Raw genomic sequence first — 24,100 nt, 5'->3', positions numbered from 1 at the left:
AGTGGATAAAGCCACAGACATGCCAGAATACGGCACTACGGACAGCGACCGGATGCCTCCTGATGACGCCCCAACACCACCTACATGACGAGGCCCAGATGCTCCTAGTCAAAGAGCATAACACAATGCTCTGCAAGCAGTTTCTTGTGGGAAGAACCCTCGCCAAGGCACGTCAAGAGGCATCTCTACGAACTGACGTACGAAGTCCAGAGGTTCATTAAACAACCTCTGGACCCGTCAGCTTATCGACAGGCCCTGAGCGGCATTCACAGGGAATCGGTCTCAAGTTATGTAGACTTCCACCCTGTGAATGCTGTTCTAGGCACTCAACCACCTGACGTGGACGGGACAGAACTTTGTCTGCCTCGGGAGGCCCGCACCACTATAGCCCAACTTCGCTCTGGCTATTGCAGCAGGCTTAACTCATACCTGGGCAGAATTAATGAGGATGTGCCCAACCAATGCCCGGTATGTGGAGAGTAGCCACATGACTCTCGGCACCTCTTCACATGCCCTGAGAACCCCACCCAGCTGACACCCCTGTCCTTATGGACAGACCCTGTGGAAGTCGCACTCTTCCTGGGCCTCCCCTTAGCTGAAACAGACGACAACGTTGACGGATGAACCGACGGGGCTTGGTAACCGCTACAACAACAGCAACATCTTTCTGCCGTGACCCAGGGCTCCACTCGGATTGGTTACCGCATCTCGCACATGGGTTGCTCAACCGTCAACTCGATTTTTTACCTTCCTTTTATTAGCTCGGGATGTAACGATGTAATATTGATGCGCCTAAAAGACGCAGCGATTTCTATTCTAAAGTTACATACCTGATGACAGTACGAATGGCAGTTATAATAGGGAGGTTTTAGTTTTTTAAACTATAATTTTATTTCGATAAAACCGAAAGCAAAAAATTTTAAAATCAAAAGCTACAATTAATGGCATAGTAGGCTACTATTAATAACATATTGGATACTTCAATTCTATCCAGTAGTTGTATAGTGTCAAGTTAGCACTACACACCATTTTTTTTTTTAACGAAAGCTAAATTTTTTTCTTTCCACAACAAAAAAGCTATAATTAATGCCGTTGTAACATTTTCGTTATCTCGATTTAATCGACAATGGGGCTTATTTTGCCGTTTGTTGTTCTCAAGGCTTCTTCTACACGCGCCACAACTTCAGCAATTTGATCTATTGGCTGTCTGGAGTTATGTGTAATCCGAATATTATTTTATTATGTTACATAAACATGTGTCGTGCTAATATTCATATTTAGGATATCGATCAAATATTACTAAAACCAGAAACATAAAAATTTTTTACCTGTCCGCTTCAGTTGCTATGCCCATTTTGCAAAGGTTTCACACATTATTTTACTGTTTATTTAATTTAATTAATATTATACGTAACTATTAGAAACTAAATAGCATTTCATTCTTTTATTTTCAGCAGTACTTAACTTAAAGGCTATCAACGCTCATTGTATATCAAAAGTAATAGCGACGTCTGTCCCGACAAAGAACATGAAAATGGTTTTGTCGCAGAGGCAGCGCGAGGAACTGTAAGATTTAAACTTTCATAATTTACTTTTCGAAGGTTATGAGTATATTTAACTTCAGGAACCAAGCGATTGCCGATTACTTAGGTAGCAATGGCTACACTGAGTCCTTGGACGCATTCCGTAAAGAAGCTGACGTGTCTACAGAAAGCGAGAAAAAATTCAGTGGACTTTTGGAAAAAAAATGGACTTCGGTTATTCGCTTGCAAAAAAAAGTAATGGACCTAGAGGCCAAGTTATCAGAAGCTGAAAAAGAGGCTATAGAAGGAGCTCCTACAAAAGCAAAACGTAGCCCTGGAGAATGGATTCCACGTCCACCAGAAAAGTTTTCATTGACTGGCCATCGTGCAAGCATAACTCGGGTATGTAAATTGTAATCAAAGTAAATTTTTGCATACAAATTAAAAATATTAAAAAAATTTTACTCAGATTGAGGCAGTTTTTAATGAAAAATTATTGTGCAAAAACAACAATAATTTATAAATGGTAGAAATTATGGCTATTTCCTCATCAGACTTCTTCACTGGGATTCGATACAACGACCCCAGCTTCCAAAGCCAGTGGTGTACACACTGCGCTAAGTTCGCCTTATAAACTGTTGTTGCTTCCATATGCCAACCCATCCACAATCAAGGGAGCTATTCCGCTGCTATTCGCACTTTTTATTGAGCTTGAGTCCGTTTTTAATGGCAAATTATTTTGAAATAACAACAACAATTTATAAATGGTAGAAGTTATAGCTGCTATTTCCGAGATCACCACATCTCCTCAACATTCCTCTTCCCTGGGGTTCGATCCAACGGGCCCCAGCTTCCAAAGCCAGTGGTCTACACACTGTGCCGAGTACGCCTGAGTAGCTTAACACACACACGACCGCACTCAACACAACACAATAGACCACACCACAGACACATCCGCACGACCACCCCCACGTCTCCGCGAACAACTCGTGGTTCCTCCAACAATGTCCTCGGTGTGTCAGACCAGGATTTTCCGTAACGTGACATCAGTTAAGTGTAACACCTACCTTGGATGTTGACGCTTTAGGGCATGTTCAGGACTGCGGACCACGCGAGATTGGATGAGAAACTATGAGGGCCGGTGTTGTGCTGATCGGGCTTAGTTCCCACTGCGACGCCACCCACTACCACCTTAGAGCTACACCCTCCACAACAGCACATACAGCAAATAGCAGGAAGGCCACTTCCCATACACCTCACATCCCAATAAGTCTCCCTAGGAACACGGAAGATTCTACAGTGTAACTGTAACGGACTACAGCGTCACATCCCAATAAGTCTCCCTAGGAACACGAAGATTCTACAGTTTAACTTTAATGGACTACAGAGTAAGTCGAAGAGATAACCGTATTTTATTGGCTGGAGTGGAATATTAAAAGCTGCTGTCCCAAAAGCCAAGTCGCACAGCAATTCGACACAGGGATACCATCCTAGAATGTCAGGGTATTGCTTTCCGGCCAGGCGATATCGAGCTCGAAATGTTTCATGTTTATATACCCCCTGTCACTAGCTGCCCGGCAGGATATCACCCTGAAATAGGTGCGCTCCTCAGAGGTGCAAACTGTATGGTAGTCGGTGACTTTGGAATTCAGGCCTGTCGAATGATAGTAGGGGAACACACTTGGCTGAGCATATAGACAATTCGACATTCTGCACAATGATCGACGACGCACCCACCAGGATTATGGGCAGCTGCTGTTGCTCGCCTGACATAATAATAGTAAGCGCTGGTCCCATAAACGGCATAACGTGGCGACCTATGCTGACTTTAGCATCAGACCATCTGCCCATAGTCATCTCCATTAATAAAGCTGCCGACGCTACATCAACTTTTCCAAAGCTGATTGGAACGGCTTCCGTAGGGTTGTCACTGCTTCTGCAGCACGCTTGAGGTCACTATCTAACAAAGCGCGACGACAGAGTCGACATCTCTTTAGCAACCGCGGCTCGTCTGATCCGCAGCGATACGCGAGCTACTTTTGCCGACAACTCACGCTGCATACTCCAGCGGACTAAGCCAAACGTCGAGTGACCAAAAGGCACAAGTTGCGCCTCTTGTTTTAACCAGCACTGGAGTGCAGGTAGCCATCGGGAAGGCGAAAGCCTCCAAAGCCATGCAAGCTAGCTGAATATACATACTGATGCCGAAAAAAATGAGTTCTGCGGGAGTAAATTACCTTNGATACGCGAGCTACTTTTGCCGACAACTCACGCTGCATACTCCAGCGGACAAAGCCAAACGTCGAGTGACCAAAAGGCTGCACAAGTTGCGCCTCTTGTTTTAACCAGCACTGGAGTGCAGGTAGCCATCGGGAAGGCGAAAGCCTCCAAAGCCATGCAGCTAGCTGAATATACATACTGATGCCGAAAAAAATGAGTTCTGCGGGAGTAAATTACCTTACCAAGGTCCTCAACCTGTCTATGGCAACTCTTTATCATTCTAGACATCTGGAAAATGGGGAGATTGGTCCTACAGCCTAAACCGGGGAAACCGGACAACAAAGAAGAGNCTTACCAAGGTCCTCAACCTGTCTATGGCAACTCTTTATCATTCTAGACATCGGGAAAATGGGGAGATTGGTCCTACAGCCTAAACCGGGGAAACCGGACAACAAAGAAGAATCTTATCTTCCGATAACCCTCCTTTCCCGGGTTCGAAGACACTAGAAGCATTGCTTCTCCCACAGTACACGAACCACCTGACCCCAGCGAAGCTTCAGCATGGATTCCGTAAAGTGCACAGTACAACAACAGCACTTACGTACCTAAACCGAAACCGTTCCTGTGAGAAAACAGTCGTAGTAGCGTTGGATTTGTCAAAGCCGTTTGGCACCGTCAATCACACCACGCGACTAGACGACATTAAGGCTTCCTCTCTCCCACAGGGACCTAAGCGGAGGTCACCGAATTATTTGAGCGGTAGACACTCGTCAGTTATTTTTAGAGACAAAAAAAGCAAGCCAAGAAAAATTACACAGGGGGTCCACAGGGTGGTTGTGTCCTTTCCCGGCTATTTTTTAACTATTACATTTCAAAGCTCAACCTGTGAACACAACCACCCGACGTGGACGAGGCAGAGCTTATATGTCTTTTCCTATTTAATTCAGTTTGTAACTGTGTCCATTTGTATTCATGCATTATTCGAAGATCCGAATGGTGCCACGACCCACAGTGGTTCGGATCGCAAATCTAGCTGGACGAAACTATTTAAACAAATATTCGTTGATGGATCTTTACACCACTTCTTACCTAGGGGATTTTTGAGTCGCTGATTACGAATCTGAAGTCACTTATCAAAAATTCAAAATGGCGGATCCAATATGGCGGACGAAAATAAAAAAAAAATCGGTAGATTTCTATGAAACTGGGTATCTAGGGGTTTTCTGGGTCGCTGATTACATATCTAAAGTCATTTACCAAAAATTCAAAATGGCGGATCCAATATGGCGGACGAAAATTTAAAAAAATCGGTAGATTTCTATGTAACTGGGTATCTGGGGATTTTCTGGGTTGCTGATTACGAATCTAAAGTCATTTACTTAATTTACTTTATTTACTTCGGAACGAGCATTTTCATCAGATATTTCTTTCAATTTACTAATCACATAATCACGGACACCTTGTTGTCTTTTAGAAGTTTCTGCAACACCAAATGTCAAACAACTCACTTCATAAGATTTTATTTACCATGACTAAAATTTAAGATCACAGCAAGAAACACAAATAAATTTCAGAAAAAATTTTATAACAGCGCTTAAAGATTTGCATGCCTGTTGTACAATTTTTTAATCTCAGAAAGCAGAAAATTCGCGAGGTACTATTTTTTTCAACTCTTACATAACCAAAGGTTTTCTAACTCCAAGTATTTTTCTGTTTTAACACACAACCCCTCCCCCCCTCCCCCGAGGATCCGCCACTGATCTTATATTTATATTCAGATACATTCCTGTTAATAATTACTTTTGAATTTTGAGATTTGACATACCGTCACTAAAATGTAAATATCTAAGCCAATTGGTTAGACTTGGTTATCGAACTTACCCTCTGCATTTGCGAAGGTGTAAAGAATAATATGCAAGTGGTTTTATAACGGCCTTCGGCGGCCTTTACTTTTCCTACTCTTTAATTTATTTTTTTAATGAATCAGAACGACGATTTTTCAGAATAAATTTGCTTATACCAATGTGGACATAAATTCCGTTATGACCTCTGAATCTATAGCGGAATAAGTGTAATTTTTTGTTTATAAAGTCAATTTGCAATTATGCGAATATTTGTGAGTGCAATTAGCAATCTTTTAAGTTAAATTTCAGCTTTTAAAATAGAGTTCTCAAATAGGCGGCGTTGACTTACCTTTTTTTGTTTGTTTTCATATGTTAATGCTTTAATAAATGCAATTTCTATTTGAATGTATTGTCAGGAATGTATTCCAAGTACTATTAACACGTTGGCTGCCACGTCGCACGTTTTCGTGCGACACCCAGATGTTACCCTGAGGCCACGTCGCACATTTTCGTGCGGCACCTAAATGTTACCCTGAGGCCACGTCGCACATTTTCGTGCGACACCTAAATGTTACCCTGAGGCCACGTCGCACATTTTCGTGCGACACCTAAATGTTACCCTGAGCCACGTCGCACATTTTCGTACATTTTAATATGGAATTTTACATGGAATTTGGATTCTCTGGCCTGTGGTGAACATTTTGGTGTATTTCCCATGGTCGCTGTGTATTTGTAATGGTATTTTAATGGTACATGTGCGACACAAAAAAACCGTTATAACTGCAAAATTAGGGACCAAAATAAAGTCGCGAGTAGTCAAAACTTATTTTTAGGCACTAAGCAAGAACAAAATAAGTTGTTGGCCTCAGGTGACCAAAATTGTTAAATGGCACTGCTACTGAACGATCAAAATTCTAAAAAGGCCTTGGCAGCCAACGTGTTAAGTATTTTAAAAACAAAAAAATTTTGATTTTCGTCCAGCTAGATCTGCTATCCGAACCACTGTGCGACCTTCACCCATCTGTTTAATTGATGAAATCTATTTGATATGGAATTTAACGGGTTAGTAAATATTTCGCGAGTGGGTTGGCTGAAAAAATCCCCGCTAAGATATTTTTAATTAAATGTTCAAAATTGGATTTTTTTTTTTAGTTTTGCACTCATTTGTTTAATTATATAACATAACGTTTTACGAAACTTAACGTGTTCTTTTGTACCAGCACTATGTGCTTCTAAAATAAAGCGAGTTGTTTTAGAGCAGCGCTATGTGCCTTCTTTGAGCTTAATTTGAAAACTAAAACTTAATTCTTTAAACTTGTCTTCAATTGCCTTCGCTTAAGCCGGAAAAGTGCCTTGTCATCAAAATAAGGTTTGCGTGTGTTTCGCTAACCTGTCTCATAAGTGAGAGTGGATGCGCGTGTAGCCCATTCCATTAACTCAGATCGAGAATTTGAATGTTGGATTAATGCAGGCAATGGTCTCAGGCTGTGAGCTTCCAAGGAAGTAAAGCTTAAATTGTTAATTTTTATTGTTTCATTAAGAGATCTTAATAAAAATGATCCATTTACATTTCTTGTTACATTATTATTAGCTACGATCCCGTACGAGTCCGGACTAGTCAGAATCAGTCAGATTCTACTGGAAATCGATCCCGTACTCGGTTCTCTGACTTTTGAGAGCACAAAAAAAGAGTGTAAACACGGTTCTCTCTCTGTTAGAAGTTACCAGTTTTAATCCGAGAATTTTTTTGCTGGTAAATTCTGGTAAATGTGTCAAACGGTCAGCTGTAGTGTGTTTGGCAACCAAATTGTAAACAAAAGAAAAGTGCACTCTGTTATTTCATGTTGAAAAGTATTTATATACTTGTTTAAGTGGTGAACACAGGAGNACTCACTCAGCACTGTTTTTAAATAAGAGAAATGGTAAAGTTTTGTCATGTTCATATCAGCGATAAAAACATCAATTTTTTAAGGAATCCTTCGATTATATTCACCATTTCAAATATTATTTTTGAACAGAGGATCACTATGGTCTTTGGAATTTTTCCTGTAGCTTATCACTCTTATCACTTACGTTTTCCGCTTTGTATAAAAAAGACACGGGGAACTTTTCGTTAAAATATAAATTTGAGGAGGTTTATTCAAAAAATCGGGGGCTGTTCGGACACGTCCGCACGGAGGAAAATCTTAACAATTGTGTTGTTTAAAATCAAAAATTTGCTGACATTTCTTTATGTCTCAAGTGTGTGTGTGTGTATGACATGTGTAGTGTGTGTACAAAGTAAGTGGATAAGTAATGTCAAAGTGTTTTGTTGAATATGTGTAGATGTGGGTGCGTGTTAGGATGTGATGCTGATGGGGACATCTGTGGGCGCCTTTTGGCGATATTTTCGCAGGCGGAAGTGCCAGCGTTGCCGTCGCGAAAGGACCCATTTAGCCATCCCGGCCCCCCTAGGCGTATACTTAGCCTAGTAACCACTGTAGTTGCTGCAACGTCTCTACAACGTTGCCAAGCCCGGTTGGGCGGCGGTGGTGCGACCTGGACGACTGTTGGCTGCGGTGGGATGATGGGGGGCCCAGGCGGTAGTGTGCCGACGGTGGTCTCCGAACGTGGACGTTCTGCCGCGCGTTATGATGTCGGCGACGCTTACCTGATGCTGGAGCTGGTTGTTGTCTTCGCGCGAGGTTGCGCCGTGGACCAGATGGGAAGTGATGGAACATGGTGTGATGACGTCTTTGACATACGTGACACCGGCTACGTGATGCACATTCCCATGTCCTGTGGGAAAACGCGAGGCAGTTCAAACAATGCCCATGCGCCCGGGCTACTTGCTGCCGCTGGGCCGGTTGCCGGCCCCGAAATATTGGACAGGCGCTCAATGCGTGGCGCTGGTGACATAGCCCACAAAGAAGCACGCCTTGATCCAGTTCATCTGCTAGTAGCAGTTCCGATGCTGCGGGGGCAGCGGATGCTGAGGGTGCGCCTGATGGCGCTGCGGTTGCTAGTGCTGCCGCTCGCCGAACGCCTGTATGAGGGGATGGCACTGGAGCTGCTCCGGATAATGATGTGGCAGATCGTGGTGCCGCAATCGGTGGTGCTGATGCTCGCGGTGCTACTGCTGCGTTGGTCCGGACTGCCGGCGTGGGGTTGGAAGAGGGGATAGCCATGTCAACGTCCATTTCTATGAAACGAAAGGGGACTTTAGTGTTTTGCGGGGGAGAAAGCGTGCANGCCATGTCAACGTCCATTTGTATGAAACGAAAGGGGACTTTAGTGTTTTGCGGGGGAGAAAGCGTGCATGCTAACGCTCAATTATTTGGTTAGTCAGGTGTACATTATTGAAGAATATTTTTATGTACGTCAATTGAGTTGCGTGGTTTTCGGTTTATTTGCGGTTTTGGGTATGACGGAGTTGCGATTATGGTTTTTCATTGATTGTTGGCGCTTTCGGTCGGTAGAAGGCAAAGTTTTACGAGCGGTCGAGTGAGTGTACCGTCGCAAATCTACGACTCGTATGTGACCATCGCAGCCACGATGTAATTTTTCGATTCTTGCGAGGCGCCACTCGGTGGGGGAAGACACTCATCGTGGATGAGAACACATTCTCCGATTTTAGGTTCCTCTTGAGCGTTCTTCCACCTATATCTTTTATGGAGGTCTTTTAAATAATCTACCTTCCATCTACGACTGAATTCATGATGGAGAATTTTCATTCGTTCACATCGATTCATTAGAGATAAGGATTGCTCGTCTGGCTCGGGTATTGCCAGAAGTGGAGCTCCTCTAAGAAAATGCCCAGGGATGAGGGCAGTGAAATCGGAGGGATCTTGCGAGAGCGCAGAGAGTAATAGAAAGAATAATGTAGTAAATTCTTCAAAGTTAAATTTATGTGCGGCAGCGACTTTTTTAAAATGTGTTTTGAAGCTTTTGACAGTTGATTCCCATAGACCACCCATATGTGGGGCACCTGGTGGGATGAATTGCCAATCAAAGCCTTGGGGTGCGTATTTTTTAATGATTTCAGGCGAGACTTCCTCTATAAATTTTATAAATTGTTTTTCAGTGGCCCTTTTGGCTCCGACAAAGGTTTTTCAATTGTCGCTCATTATTTTGGATGGAAATCCTCGCCGTCCGATGAAGCGAGCAAACGCCGCGAGAAAAGCCGCGNGGGGCAGGGGGGTGCTCGAGCCTAACTTTCAAATTTTCCTTACATATATATACAAAATAGTACCCTGAAATGCCAGCTTAATAGGGTCGAATGTGTTTTTAAGCTTTTTACCGCTGATTCCCATAGACCTCCCATATGTGGGGCAATTGGTGGGATAAATTGCCAATCAATGCCTTGGGGTGCGTATTTTTTTACGATTTCAGGCGAGACTTTCTCTATAAATTTCACAAATTGTTTTTCAGTGGCTTTTTTGGCTCCGACAAAGGATTTTCCATTGTCGCACATTATTTTGGATGGAAATCCTCGCCGTCCGGCGAAGCGAGCAAATGCCGCGAGAAAAGCCGCGGTTGTCAGATCAGAACATAGCTCGAGGTGTACTGCCTTTGTTGTAAAGCATACAAAGACAGCCACATAACCCTTCGTAAAGGAAGCCTTTATCTGGAAAGGTCCAGCAAAGTCAACACCAGTGGTAGTGAAGGGCAGAGCGAAAGTGCAGCGTTCAGGTGGAAGAGCTGCCATGATCTGCGTGCGCATCTTCTACTTATGTATAGTGCAGACTTTACACATAAATATGCATTTTTTGATCTATGGCTTTAGTCATAGAATATAATATTCTTGTCGGACCAGTTGTTGCATGAGGCGATGTTCGGCATGTAGCATTATTAAGTGGAGAAATCTGAGGTATAGTGTTGCAAAGGGGGATTTCTCTGGTATTATTATGGGGTGGCGTTCGTTATATGTGAGGCTGGAGTTCGCTAGCCGTCCATTAGCACGAAGCAGACCTTTCGTGTCTAAAAATGGATTGAGTACTAAGGTTTGACTCCACCACCTATTTGTCGGCTTTAAAGCCGCTTTTGACAGCACTAAAAGGAGTAGGAGTTGCCTATACGCCGCTATGTCTGAACTTGGCATCCCCTCAAAACTCATACGGCTGTGTAAAATGACGTTGAGCAATACCACCAGCTCCGTCAGAATTGGAAAAGACCTCTCCGAGCCGTTCGCCAAAAAACGGGGTTTCAGACAGGGCGACTCCCTTTCATGTGACTTCTTTAATCTGATGTTGGAGAAGATAATAAGAGCTGCAGAACTGAACCGGTCAGGAACAATTTACTAAAAGAGCGTGCAATTGCTGGCTTATGCCGATGACATCGACATCATCCGTAACAAAAACCGCGAAGTCTGTTCTGCCTTTTCCAAGTTGTATAGGGAAGCAAAGCGAATGGGTCTGGTGGTAAACGAGGACAAGACGAAGTATCTCCTGTCATCAAATAAACAATCAGCACATTCGCGCCATGGCATCCACGTCACTGCGGACAGTTATAATTTCGAGAAAGTAGAGAATTTCGTTTGCTTGGGAACCGGAATTAACACCGATAATAATGTCAGCTTGTTAGGCTTCGCTTTTTTTATAACTGGGTACCTTTAAAGGCAAAGCAATAGATGATCGAAAATCTAAGGCGTTCAAAATTACCTACTTTAACCCGACGCACAGGGCTTCCCTTCCATATAAAATGTGGGCAAAAATAGAATTATGGGCGGATTTAAATGAAAGAAAAACTTCTTTATTTGATGTAATTCTGAACAACGGAAATATGAAAGCACACGCTTTTTTAGATATTAAAATTCTTAAAAGTAAACGTCAGAGAATGTTCTTTCGGGTAATAATAAATATTTCGACATTTAGTTCTGTTTTATGTGTTTTATTTAAAATTAAAAAAAGATCTGGATGTATCAGGGCGATTCCACCGTCACGGGTGGGACATTTGTACAGAAAAAATTTTCTTTCTAGTTTAAATTCAAGTATAAAGTACTAAAAAATTCTACATTTTGATAAAGCTACGCCTAATTGACTGTTGCTTGCAAGTGCGGCTCTTCTTACTTTCTCTTTGCTTAGAACATTTTGGCTCTTTTTACTTATTAAAATACATATTTCTTTGCTGGACATTCTTTTCCATTGTGTGGTTTTTTTATATTATTATTTTTATATACATATTGAGATCGGAACATTACCCGCAGTTGAAGAATGAAAATTGGCTTTCTGACTTAATGTTCTTTACCGATATGATGGAACAATTGGAAAACTTAAACTTGTCTCTATAAGGAGAGAATAAAAATGTTTTTGATTTGTCACAAATTATTTTTGAAGCTAAACTACGTCTTTTTATTCATGATTAAAAATAATAATAATATTTCATCATTTTCCATGGCTAGAAAAAATATTGCACATGATTTAAAAGCAGATTTTTAAAAAAGATCTGCCTATTTTAAATTATTTAAATGTACGTTTGCATACTTCATGAACCCTTTTTACAATATCCGAAATACTCCTTTTTAAGAAAAGCGAAGAGTTGGATCTTTTGGTATTAAAAGAAGATAGGGCACTGGAAATTCAACATAAAGTTTTGCCATTGTTTGAATTCCGGCAGCAAGTACCAGATTGAAAATATCCGCTGTTGCAAACAGCTGCGTGCCGTATGTTTTCAAGTTTTGGTACAACGTATAACTGAGTTTTTGTACTCTACAATGAAATTCGTAAAGTAAAAATACCGTTCACAATTAGTTGCGTTTGCGTACCTGATAATTATTGAAAGTTATAAAAACTATCATCTTTTTGTGTTCGCGTATGCTAAAAACTTGCAAAGTTAGGGAAATTGAGAGAGCAAAATGACATTTCATTTTGATGGAAAGCTGCTAGTTTCTGCTGGAAAAGTTTTTGCCAACAGCAATTTACCAATAAGAAAACCGCTGATTAAATCAGCTGTTTGGAATTTACGCAAATCCCTACATTGAATTTAATGGTTTGGAAGTTAAAATAGTCAAATGCTACTAATTAAATTTGTAAGAAGTAAGTAATTATTCGTTTAGTCAGTGAACTGTGTCAGGATAAGACTTCGGGATTTGTTTTCTTACGCTTTCAGTTTTAGACCTTTAAATGTAAGCAAAATTTCTTTCAGCTGTAAGTTTTCTGTTCGCGTACTACTCGGAATATTTTTCCCTTGTGAGAGAACAGATGACATTTCGCCGGAATTTTGCTGCTGGACATTTTTTACTGAAGATTTTAAACGAACGTACCTATTAACTAACCAACATTTAACGAGACTGTTACGAACGGCTTAAATAATAATATGCAACAATTTTTATTGAGCTTGAGGCCGTTTTTAATGAAAAACTTATTGTGGAAAAGCAACAATAATTTGAAAAAATGATAGAAGTGATAGCTATTTCGGAAATCACCGCATTTCCTCATCAGACTTCTTTCAGTAGGATTCGAACCGACGATCCCACTGACTCAGCCAGTTGCCTACGCACTGTGCTTAGTTCGCCTCGTGAATTCTTGTTGCTTTTTCCCACTATTTCATTTTATATTTAAACTTTATCATGTGGTTGTTGGTTTTTGATTAATATTTCTATTATTCGAATGTTTAACTTTTTAGGTGTGCTGTGTGAAATTTCACCCCGACAACATAGCTTCAGAAGGGACACTCAATTATAGGAGCAATTGGCGAAGTAGTCGAGGCGGTACATAAGGCCGAAGAAGCCTGCCACCAGGCGCGGCCAATAGTGCTGCTAGTCACACTGGACGTCAAGAACGCCTTCAACTCGGCAAGATGGGACGATATGCTGGAGGCCTTGGAACGGTCATTCAAGGTTCCAACATACTTGCTAGATATGATCCGGGACTACCTCAGAGACCGTTGGCTTTTGTACGACACAACACAAGGTCAGAGAAAGAGACGTATAACCGGCGGAGCGGCACAGGGGTCTGTACTTGGCCCGGACCTCTGGAACGCCACGTATGACAGTCTGTTGCGCACGGAAATGCCGGAGAGCGCATTCCTTGTCGCCTTCGCGGACGACGTGGCCGCCGTCATAACAGCACGAAACGTCCAGCTAGCACAGCTCAAGCTTAACCAGGTCATGTGCAACGTCAGTGGATGGATGAGCGATCACGGTTTGCAATTGGCTACAGCCAAAACAGAGATCGTGATTCTCACCAGGAAACGATCCCAACAATTATAAACATGATGGTCGGACCTCAGCTCGTGACAACTTCTAGGTCTACAAAATAGCTGGGGGTGAAGCTTGACAGCAAACTCACATTCTGAGAACACATCCATGGAGTATGTGAAAAAGCTGGGCCGAGCACGGTGGCTCTAAGCCGTCTGATGGCGAACATGGGTGACCCGAAGCCATGCCGCAGGAAGCTTCTGCTGACACCAATCCAGTCGGTGCTCCTGTACGGGGCAGAAATATGGGCCGACGCATTAAAAGTAAAAAAATACCGGATTCAAATGTTTTCGGTCCAGCGCAGAGCGGCACTACGCATTGCTTCCGCATACCGTACAGTGTTCGCGGAGGCGGTTCTAGTTATTTCTGGCGTCATGCCAATTGAGCTACTTGCTTACGAGCGAAAAGAGATTTACAATCTCAGTGCCGAGATAGGTCGAGCAGCTGCCGCGGCAAGGGCGCGCGAGCAACTGATCCAGCAGTGGCAACAAAACTGGAACGCGAGCACAAAAGGTCGATGGACGCACACCCTGATAGCCGACCTTCAAACACGGTTGAACAGACCGCGTGGGGAAGTAGATTTCTACCTGACGCAATTGCTCACCGGTCATGGCTACTTCCGAGAATATCTTCATAGAATGGGAAGGGTGTACTCACCGTTCTGTCACTACTGTGGAAACGTCAAAGATAACGTGCACCATACATTCTTCACCTGTGAACACTTCTTGATTTCGCGCAGAATGGTGGAAGAAAGATACGGAGACATAACTCCGAACAACATAATTGGAGTAATGATCTCCAGTGCAGACAAGTGGGAAGCAGTTGTGAGATACGTGAAATTCGTCTCCGCTGCAAACGAGAGGACAGATGTCTACTGAGGACACCCGAATGAAACGCCCCTACAACAGAGCAGCACCGAGGCTCTAGCAGTGCGCTCCTGCATCTGAAGACATGCAGAATTGCGGTGCCAGATGCGGGATTCTTGCGCGGGCGGTGGGAGTTTGGGTTTTAGTAGGTAGCTCAACACGCTTCGGTGGGAGTCCCACACTCGGGAAGGTATTAAGAGACTAGCGCCCCCGGCCGGTGCAGAAAGCATTTCCCTCTCTTACGAACAAAAAAAATACAAAAATAATAATAATAATAATCCCAACGGGCAGTCCGCATGACGTACGGAACCAATATTTTTTTTATTTTTTTTTTATTTTTTGCGCCGAGTCACGATAGACAGGAGTTTGTTAAATGGCGAGATCTAAAACTGTTCAGCTACAGAACTAAATTCAGCAGCTGATTTTATGTCTTTATGTTATTGATTTATTTATTGAGAGCGGATAGTATCGCTTTCTTAATGCTGAAAAGCGAATCAGATATATCAAATGTGCTGAAATGAGAGTTAAAATCCTGGCATAAGCAACGGAGTGGCTCGTGTAATTCAAAATTAGTTTTACAAGTTTTCAAAAATAGGGGATAAAAGTGTTTTGATACACGGGAGGGACATTACTGACGTAAAACCAGATTTTGAAAATTTGGCCAAAGGGATCATTTGAATTTTCTTTCGTATCTATCTTACGTACATTAGAATAATAATAAAATTAATGTTCTTTTATTTCTAATAATAATTTTATTTAAAAAAAAATTTTGTTTTTATGGCCCTTTGTATCATTTAGATTTTACATGTGGCTCTTTTCGGCCTCGGCCTTGCTCACCCCTGTAATAAAACAAAAACCACGAGTACAAACAAACCAAAAAGTACAAAAAAATGATGGCTTTATTAATAAAAGGATCCGAAATTTCTCTGTCACGGGTAGGGCAAGTGGGGGTTCAATTCATTCACGTTTTATCTTAGGATAGCGCCTTTTATATAGAAGAAAATGCCTAGCATCGTCAACAAAAAAATTATTAAAAATCAACGCAATTTCCTAGCGTCTTGAAATTTTCACTTTCACGTACTTAATTTAATAACCTACAAATACCTAGAATTTTTCTAAAAATTCTGAACAAAAAGTTTAAAATTGTTGGCTGTAATTGTTTGTAATTGTAATTGTTTGTTGAATTTTTATAAATTTTGCACGAAGTTTGAAATTGAATTTATGTGGTTCTAGTTATGTAATGTGCTAGACATTTATTTTATTTTAAATAAACCAAAGAAAAAACCAAAAAATGGTGAAAATGTCACTTAACTTAATCAAATGACCACAAGGGTATATTCCTGCGTCCACCTCAACAAACAAATAAAGCTTATCAGCCCTGTAAATCTACCTCTGACAACTGTCCCACCCGTAGCTGTCACTGATGGGACATGCTTCACTGTTGAATTATTTTTATCTAACTATGTGGAAATGAACATGCAATTGTGGTAAACATTTGCAATGAATTTCTAACATCATGTAACAAACATGAAACACAACTTCAACTTCTGTAGTTATATATAAAAACTTTTAGCTTTTTTTGTCACTGGTGGGACAAGACCAATACTGTTTAATAATCACACTCATTGCGAGAGTCGTGTCAAATGCAAGTCATTTTTCGAGAGTCGAATAGTATCGAAAATTTCACGTCATTGCCTAAAATTTCCACTCGACTAGTTTATTAAAACGCAAATACTTGGCAGCACTGTATAGGTTTCGACGATTTTCGTCGTTTACTTATTTCGGCACGACAGTAGACAATGCCAATGTTGTCGAGTCGTACAATTTAGCCTAATTTACGACTTATGCAATGAGGCTGAGTAACTCATAATATACACCCCTATTCTACAACTATTTCGTATTCTGATTTTGCTTCGAATCGCAGAAATAGTATGCTGCAATCCGAATCGTGTCTTGAACTTTCGAATTTCGTAACAATGGCATGCATAAAAACGAACGAGTAAGAAATTGACAGCTTTTTTGCGTAATTTTGTACGAAAACAATTCTGTGTCGGAGGCGAGATAAAAGGGGTAAATCGATGTGTGTTGTGGTGTTCATTTAAAAAGATAAATTTGCCTTTCGCATATACGTATATTTTTATCCACGGCTTTGAATAACGGAACAAAAAAGAATCTTTGTTGCCCCTTATCGAGAAGCTTGGGTCCGGTTTAGTTATTTGTACAATGATTTTCGGTTGTTGTGTCCAAACGCATAACCCGAATACAAAAACTTTAACATGCACGTGCAATCAATGGATTAAACTTTTATTTAAATTTCATGTTTCAAACTTCCGACCACTCGGTTATTAATAAATTCGGTTTGCACTATGCACTTTTTTGTAAATTTCGATATGGGTTCTGTGCAAAAATACTGTGGATGGCGAGCCGGAATTATATGCACAAGAAATGTTGTATACTTTCGGCATGCGGAAACCCCTCTTCTCCGGCAACACAGAAAGGAGAATTCTCCTTAGTAAGGGTTATAATCCCTAATCGTGGCCGAAGGCAGAAGCAAGCGCAACAGGTGGTGGACCTAACAAAGTGCATGTTTTCAATGGCTTGGAAGAAGCTGTTATTGCATTAACTGGATTAAGAACGAGTTCTTCAGGCAGAGGAGGAGTTCTGGCTTGTGTTGGCTCACATAGATGTGCCCATGGTTACTATGCACGACAGCTCCGCATATCTTTGTGAAATCATTCCCATAGTGCGCTCTTACTCCGCTGCTATAATTGCAAATTCAACAGAATTCATCGTTTTCTTCAAAATAGCTAAACCAAACAATTTTACTATAAATAAGCACTAGAAGAGGGTTTTTTTAAAATTCCTTTCCACTTTGTTTTCCTTCATACAGCTGTCTTCCAAAAACAACTGATAGCTGGCAATGTTGCACAGATTTTCGCAAGGGTTGAAGCATACCGATTTTTCGTTTTTTCGTAATTACGAAAATTCGTGTTCTAGAATAAGGCGGATAGATAAAGCACTCACACAACTTAATATATATAACAATTTTATAAAAAGTAGATGAGTTCTACTATATATTTTTCTTACCCAACCCTTGAATAATGAATCGCAAATTATTTGGCAATACTTTCAACACAACCTACTTTAAACTCACTCAAAAAATTTACTTAGAACTCGATATCAAAACGTAAAAAAGGTAATAACAAGTAATTTTTAAGCAAAAAACAAAATCGACTTCGATTCTCATATAAAAATTTAAGATTATCGTTAATTTCTTCATGATCCGATGATAGGACTTAAACCATATTAATATTTACCCCATATTATTCCTTAAAAAAAAAAAAGAATTATAGAAATCGGTTAGCGTAGTCTAACGTTATGCGGTAACATACATAAAAAAAAATTTTATATATATATTCCGACGAATTGATTGATAACCTTTCTCCTTTGTGTGAAGTCGGTTAAGAATGCATTTAAAGCTTTAGTTTGTTATTTTTGGTTGATTCAAGATTTTTACAAATGCCTTATCCACACGTTTGTTAGTTTTTTAAAGAAAATAATTTTTGCACTGAGGTTCAGTTTCCCATGGAACCTCCCATCACTCTATACAATAAAGTGCAAGTTTCGATTAGATAAAAATTACCGTTACTTTATAGAATTTTTTGTAGAGGGTGTTGCTTATTTTCTCTTTCATATAAAGGCTGAACAAAATTCCTCCCGAAATGGAAGTTCGAGGAACTTAGATTTGACTAGCGGACAAATATTATTTCAGAAGGAAAACACCCTGCGCATTATTCACTGTGCTAATGCCGAATCAACATGGAGTCCAGTCCTACGGGTCAGGCTTTCGCTGTGTTATGCAGCTCTTAATTGATTTGGTGATGTTAATAAAGACCATTTACTATTGTTGGCGGTCCAAGCATCTTTAGAAGTCACGGAAATCTGCTCTGCACCATTCCCTTTTTGACTTACACTCGATTAATAGTTCTGAAGAAACTGCTCTTTTAAACCAAGATGCTGAAATCAATAACTTGAATAGTCAAAAACACTTTCTCTTCTTAAGAGTTGATACAACTTTTTAAGCATGCCAGAAAGATAGAAGACAACTCTAAACGGATTTATATCCTTATTTTTTGCAGTGATACAGTCAAAATTTGAACTTAATTCAAGATTGCCCTAATAAAACCAGATGAGACTGCAGTTTGAGTGCACCCTTTCAGAATTTTTTACATTGTATTTCACCTCTTTCTTAATAGTTTACACGATTTTGATTTTGTACACTACCACCCGATAGGATCCTGGCTCGAGCACCAGCCAACAAACAAGTTAATAAAAACCATTTGCCATTCGGCAACAACATCAAGACACACACCTCGAGAATCTCGCTGGAACACTTATGGATCGATTACGGATTGCAACGCAACCACGATTCAGTTTCCAGCTCGCAACGCAACTGGAAAGAAAATATGTATTACGAATGGCAACTATCGTCAGTTGCTGTAGAGTTATCGATAATCGAAATTTGATAGTTCGACAACAGCTAGCTAGCGGCTGTAAACGAGCTGTGAGAGTAAAATTAAATGATTAAAATAAAGAGATTTAAAGAAAAGACAGCAATAAAGCTGAATTCATCACAATTATTTGTTTAAGAGGAAGATAAGTGCGTGAACGCAGCCTCAATCAGGCGACATTTAAAGGATAATTCCAATCCTCTAGAGCTACCGCGTGCACTGTAAGCAAAAGTTAATGCTTTCAAGGTTTTTCTTTTAGTATCGTTTTGTGTTAATTTTCAAAGCATATTGAGGACTTCCAAAAGAAGCTGTAGTATAATTGGTTAGTAAACAAATGAACCACTTCGTTCAACTTCAATACCTGAGCTCATAACAGCTTGCGCACCTCTTCGATTTTACGCAGAAGGAAGTACCACAGCGAAGACTTTAATTTGGAAAACTGGGTGTGTCGGTAGATTTAAAAGAGGTTCTTCAGGAAAAAATTTGCAATCAGTGTTCGCTTTTGTTTCGCCAAAAGGGCGTACACCATGGGAACTAAAATTTCACGTTATTGGTTTGTTATTTTTTCTATATTTTGTAAAAGCAAACTGCATTGCAAAATGTTAAAATCGTTCAAATTATTAAAAAGTGAAATATATGACACACTTTTCAATTTTCGTTCCTAAATACGCTCCAAAAAAATTTCCAGCAACCACTAAACTGTAGTCGCCTGTATACATACTTTGTAGCAACTGCAGTTGTCAGTTGAAAGTTGCCAGTTGCCATCTGTAATATCATTTTGGCAACTAGCAACGCAACTGAAGTTCGACTGCTATCGATAATCGACTCATTAAAAAGATGTGAACGCCAAATAATACTTTGTCTTGTTTAGTTCAAAGATTAATAAAATGCATTGTTATAACTACTCATAATTATTTGAGGAATAAAGAAATTAGCAAATCGTTTAAACATATAAATTTTTTAANATAAAATGCATTGTTATAACTACTCATAATTATTTGAGGAATAAAGAAATGTTTAAACATATAAATTTTTTAATTTTTTTTCCTTTTGAATACAGGTAATTTTTCATCCAATTTTCGGTTTAATGGTTTCATCATCCGAAGACGCTACCATTAAAATTTGGGACTTCGAAACTGGGGAATACGAAAGAAGTTTAAAAGGTCACACAGACTCTGTGCAGGATGTCGCTTTTGATGCTCAAGGCAAACTCTTAGGTTAGTATTGGTGATTATTATCTGTTGAAGTTTTCTTACCCGGTTTTTTACTTTTAGTGTCTTGCAGTGCTGACTTGTCTATAAAATTGTGGGACTTTCAACAAAGTTACGAATGCATTAAAACAATGCATGGCCATGATCATAATGTTTCGTCTGTAGCGTTTGTTCCCGCTGGAGATTATGTGATTTCAGCGTCTCGGGATAAAACCATCAAAATGTGGGAAGTGGCTACCGGGTAAGAAATGTTAATCTAAACTCTGTCAACACAGATGTATGTACCTATTTTTCTTACCTTACTTATTTCTTAGGTACTGTGTGAAAACATACACTGGACATAGAGAATGGGTGCGCATGATTCGTGTGCACTTCGATGGTGCCATTTTTGCATCTTGTTCGAATGACCATGCCATTCGCATATGGCTAACTAGCACGAAGGATTGTAAGGTATGTATGTTTTCAGCTTATTAGACTCCTTAGTTTTGTTTCCAATGGTCAATGGGCTATTTGAAAGGTAAAATTCAAGTAACAGGGTACTTTTCATTTATTTACTAAACAGTTAATTTATAAAATACCAGCAGACTCGGCGAACATTTTGGTCGAACATTTTCACCAACAATTCACGTTCCCGGATTATCTGCTAATATTATGATTTTGTAGTAGTCGGAAGGCATACTTCCAAGGGCATACTAAATAACCTAACGAAAGTGTTATGTCAGTAAAGAAGTCCTTGGAATTTCCCCAATGATCTGGCATTTCATAGCACGGTTAATCAAACAACGAAATAAATTTGAAAAACTTTTTTTTCTCCAATCCCTGGCGGCGACAATGATTCGCTTCGATAGTGTTTGTTCTTGAATCTGTATAGTGTAGTTGGTGGTAATTACAAAATGGGTGAATATCGTTATGCTATAGAAATACAATATACATACATAGACTTATTTCAGAGGAAATAATACCTTAAATGTCTTAGGGTCAGAACATAGTGGAGCGGCGAGCAAAGAGCATCGTGCAAAGCGTCATTCCCACGACAGCCGGTTATACATACCGGAATGACTGGGGTTTTACCCGACCAAGGGCTGTTTTTTCGGCGATCTAACCCCGTTTAGGTCAGCGATATCCATCAAACGTTGTTCGACAATGGGCCTACCTCTGCTCTGTATCCTTCTGCTCAGGGCTGGCTTAGAGCCAACCCCTGCTGCGAATGCCAGATACGACAGAATGTAAACTCCACCTCGGTCAGGTGCAACGTCTGTGACGGGCGAAGTCATCTCCGCACATTCTCGGGCCTACGTACGCACTGGCAATGGACCACGTCGTTCGTGGCTGATATTGTGCGAATCGGACCTCCTCCACGGCAAACCGCCCGAGCCGGACAACACCAACACACCCACAACCCAACATAACACAACAATAGACACACCAACGAACACTACAGCACGCACACACCGCCGCCGGCAACTTCTACTCCCTCCGACAATCTGCTCGGTTTGTCAGTCCGGAATATACCGTAACGTGACATCAGCCTAGTGCAACTACTACCTTGGCTGGTGCCACGCTCCGGACTCCGCAACACGCGTGATTGGATGAGTTACTTCGTGGGCCCCTGGTGCGCTGCCCAGTCGCAAGTTCCCCCCGCGACGCCGAACAGTGGTGAAAATACTCCATCTAGCCAATGATCGGGCTTAAAAAAAATAGTGTGGTAGAATCTGGAAAAAAATGTGGTAGATTTCAAAAAAATGTGGTAGACCTCCGGTTTTGGATCAAACTTTGTACAAAAATTAAAAAAATTCTGCAAGGTTTCACTCAAATTGCAAACATTTTAATTAGAATCTAAACAAAAAAAAATTAATGTAATAAAGTGCATGATTGAAGTTGCTAAAAATTGCAATGAGTTTTGACATTTTTTTTCTTTGGCAAGCAGCTCCTTCCATATCTAGATATTTTTCGAACACATTTTGAAAGATTTCTGTAACCTTGCGGAGTGTTGCCAGGTTTTCGTTTTATCACATCACGATGTAGCGAACAAATGCGGCACGTTCCAGAAACCGCTACTTGGGATTAGCCGATTTTGACAATTCTCAAGTAAAAGTAAACAACGCTTTAGAAACTTTAGATGCACTGAAATTTGCTAATACTTTCACAACAATCGACGTTTTTTTACATTTTCGCTATTAAATCTTTTTATAAATCATATATTTTGCAATTTCTCACAATAAAACCACGTTTCCTGTCAAAAAATTGAATATTGAGAAAATTAACTATTTTACGGTTTATTTTATCCTCCCATTCTGCCTTTTGTTAGTANGACCACGTCGTTCGTGGCTGATATTGTGCGAATCGGACCTCCTCCACGGCAAACCGCCCGAGCCGGACAACACCAACACACCCACAACCCAACATAACACAACAATAGACACACCAACGAACACTACAGCACGCACACACCGCCGCCGGCAACTTCTACTCCCTCCGACAATCTGCTCGGTTTGTCAGTCCGGAATATACCGTAACGTGACATCAGCCTAGTGCAACTACTACCTTGGCTGGTGCCACGCTCCGGACTCCGCAACACGCGTGATTGGATGAGTTACTTCGTGGGCCCCTGGTGCGCTGCCCAGTCGCAAGTTCCCCCCGCGACGCCGAACAGTGGTGAAAATACTCCATCTAGCCAATGATCGGGCTTAAAAAAAATAGTGNCCCAGTCGCAAGTTCCCCCCGCGACGCCGAACAGTGGTGAAAATACTCCAATGATCGGGCTTAAAAAAATAGTGTGGTAGAATCTGGAAAAAAATGTGGTTGATTTCAAAAAAATGTGGTAGACCTCCGGTTGTGGATCAAACTTTGTACAAAAATTAAAAAAATTCTGCAAGGTTTCACTCAAATTGCAAACATTTTAATTAGAATCTAAACAAAAAAAAATTAATGTAATAAAGTGCATGATTGAAGTTGCTAAAAATTGCAATGAGTTTTGACATTTTTTTTCTTTGGCAAGCAGCTCCTTCCATATCTAGATATTTTTCGAACACATTTTGAAAGATTTCTGTAACCTTGCGGAGTGTTGCCAGGTTTTCGTTTTATCACATCACGATGTAGCGAACAAATGCGGCACGTTCCAGAAACCGCTACTTGGGATTAGCCGATTTTGACAATTCTCAAGTAAAAGTAAACAACGCTTTAGAAACTTTAGATGCACTGAAATTTGCTAATACTTTCACAACAATCGACGTTTTTTTACATTTTCGCTATTAAATCTTTTTATAAATCATATATTTTGCAATTTCTCACAATAAAACCACGTTTCCTGTCGAAAAATTGAATATTGAGAAAATTAACTATTTTACGGTTTATTTTATCCTCCCATTCTGCCTTTTGTTAGTGTTTAGTGATGGACAATTTTTGCTCTTAAAATTAAGAAAATTATGTCGAGCAAAAATAAAACTACATACATACACCATTTCGTGACTAAAGATTATTTTCGTCTTGTGTAAATACTTGTTGAAGTGCTGTAGTTTTTGTTTGTACAATTTTTTTGTTGTTGATGTAGCAGCATACAAATTCCCCAAAGACTTTTTGGGGAGTGTTGCTGGAGTGACAGTCCTTGGCCAGATATTAATCTGGGTCGTTCCGGTTACGTAGACCCGACTGTCGTGGGAACAATTTTTTTGTGTTTTCTTTTGATTTAGAGTTTTGGAAAATAGTACCCCGGAGTAACCTAAAATTTTTATATGCGTTCTTTAGAGAAG

The 24,100-nt window shown here is 40.5% G+C and overlaps 1 protein-coding gene across 1 annotated transcript in view; it reads left to right on the top strand.

The window, feature by feature from the left end:
• Positions 1-1,455: 1,455 nt before the first annotated feature.
• Positions 1,456-24,100, top strand: part of Lis-1 (LisH and WD40 domain-containing Lis-1) — a gene marked incomplete at its 3' end in the record, with an annotated part of 54,498 nt that continues 31,853 nt past the window's right edge. The window contains exons 1-5 of the mRNA XM_017622533.1: positions 1,456-1,566; positions 1,625-1,925; positions 20,201-20,357; positions 20,415-20,592; positions 20,666-20,801. Coding sequence (XP_017478022.1) covers positions 1,529-1,566; positions 1,625-1,925; positions 20,201-20,357; positions 20,415-20,592; positions 20,666-20,801 — 810 coding nt within the window. The remainder of the gene's footprint in view (positions 1,567-1,624; positions 1,926-20,200; positions 20,358-20,414; positions 20,593-20,665; positions 20,802-24,100) is intronic.

Source organism: Rhagoletis zephyria, unplaced genomic scaffold (genome assembly GCF_001687245.7).
Source record: "Rhagoletis zephyria isolate East Lansing unplaced genomic scaffold, Rhagoletis_zephyria_1.1 Rzeph_scaffold_02827, whole genome shotgun sequence".
NCBI classification, from domain to species: Eukaryota; Metazoa; Arthropoda; class Insecta; order Diptera; family Tephritidae; genus Rhagoletis; species Rhagoletis zephyria.
This window is presented reverse-complemented; position numbering and strand designations above follow the sequence as displayed.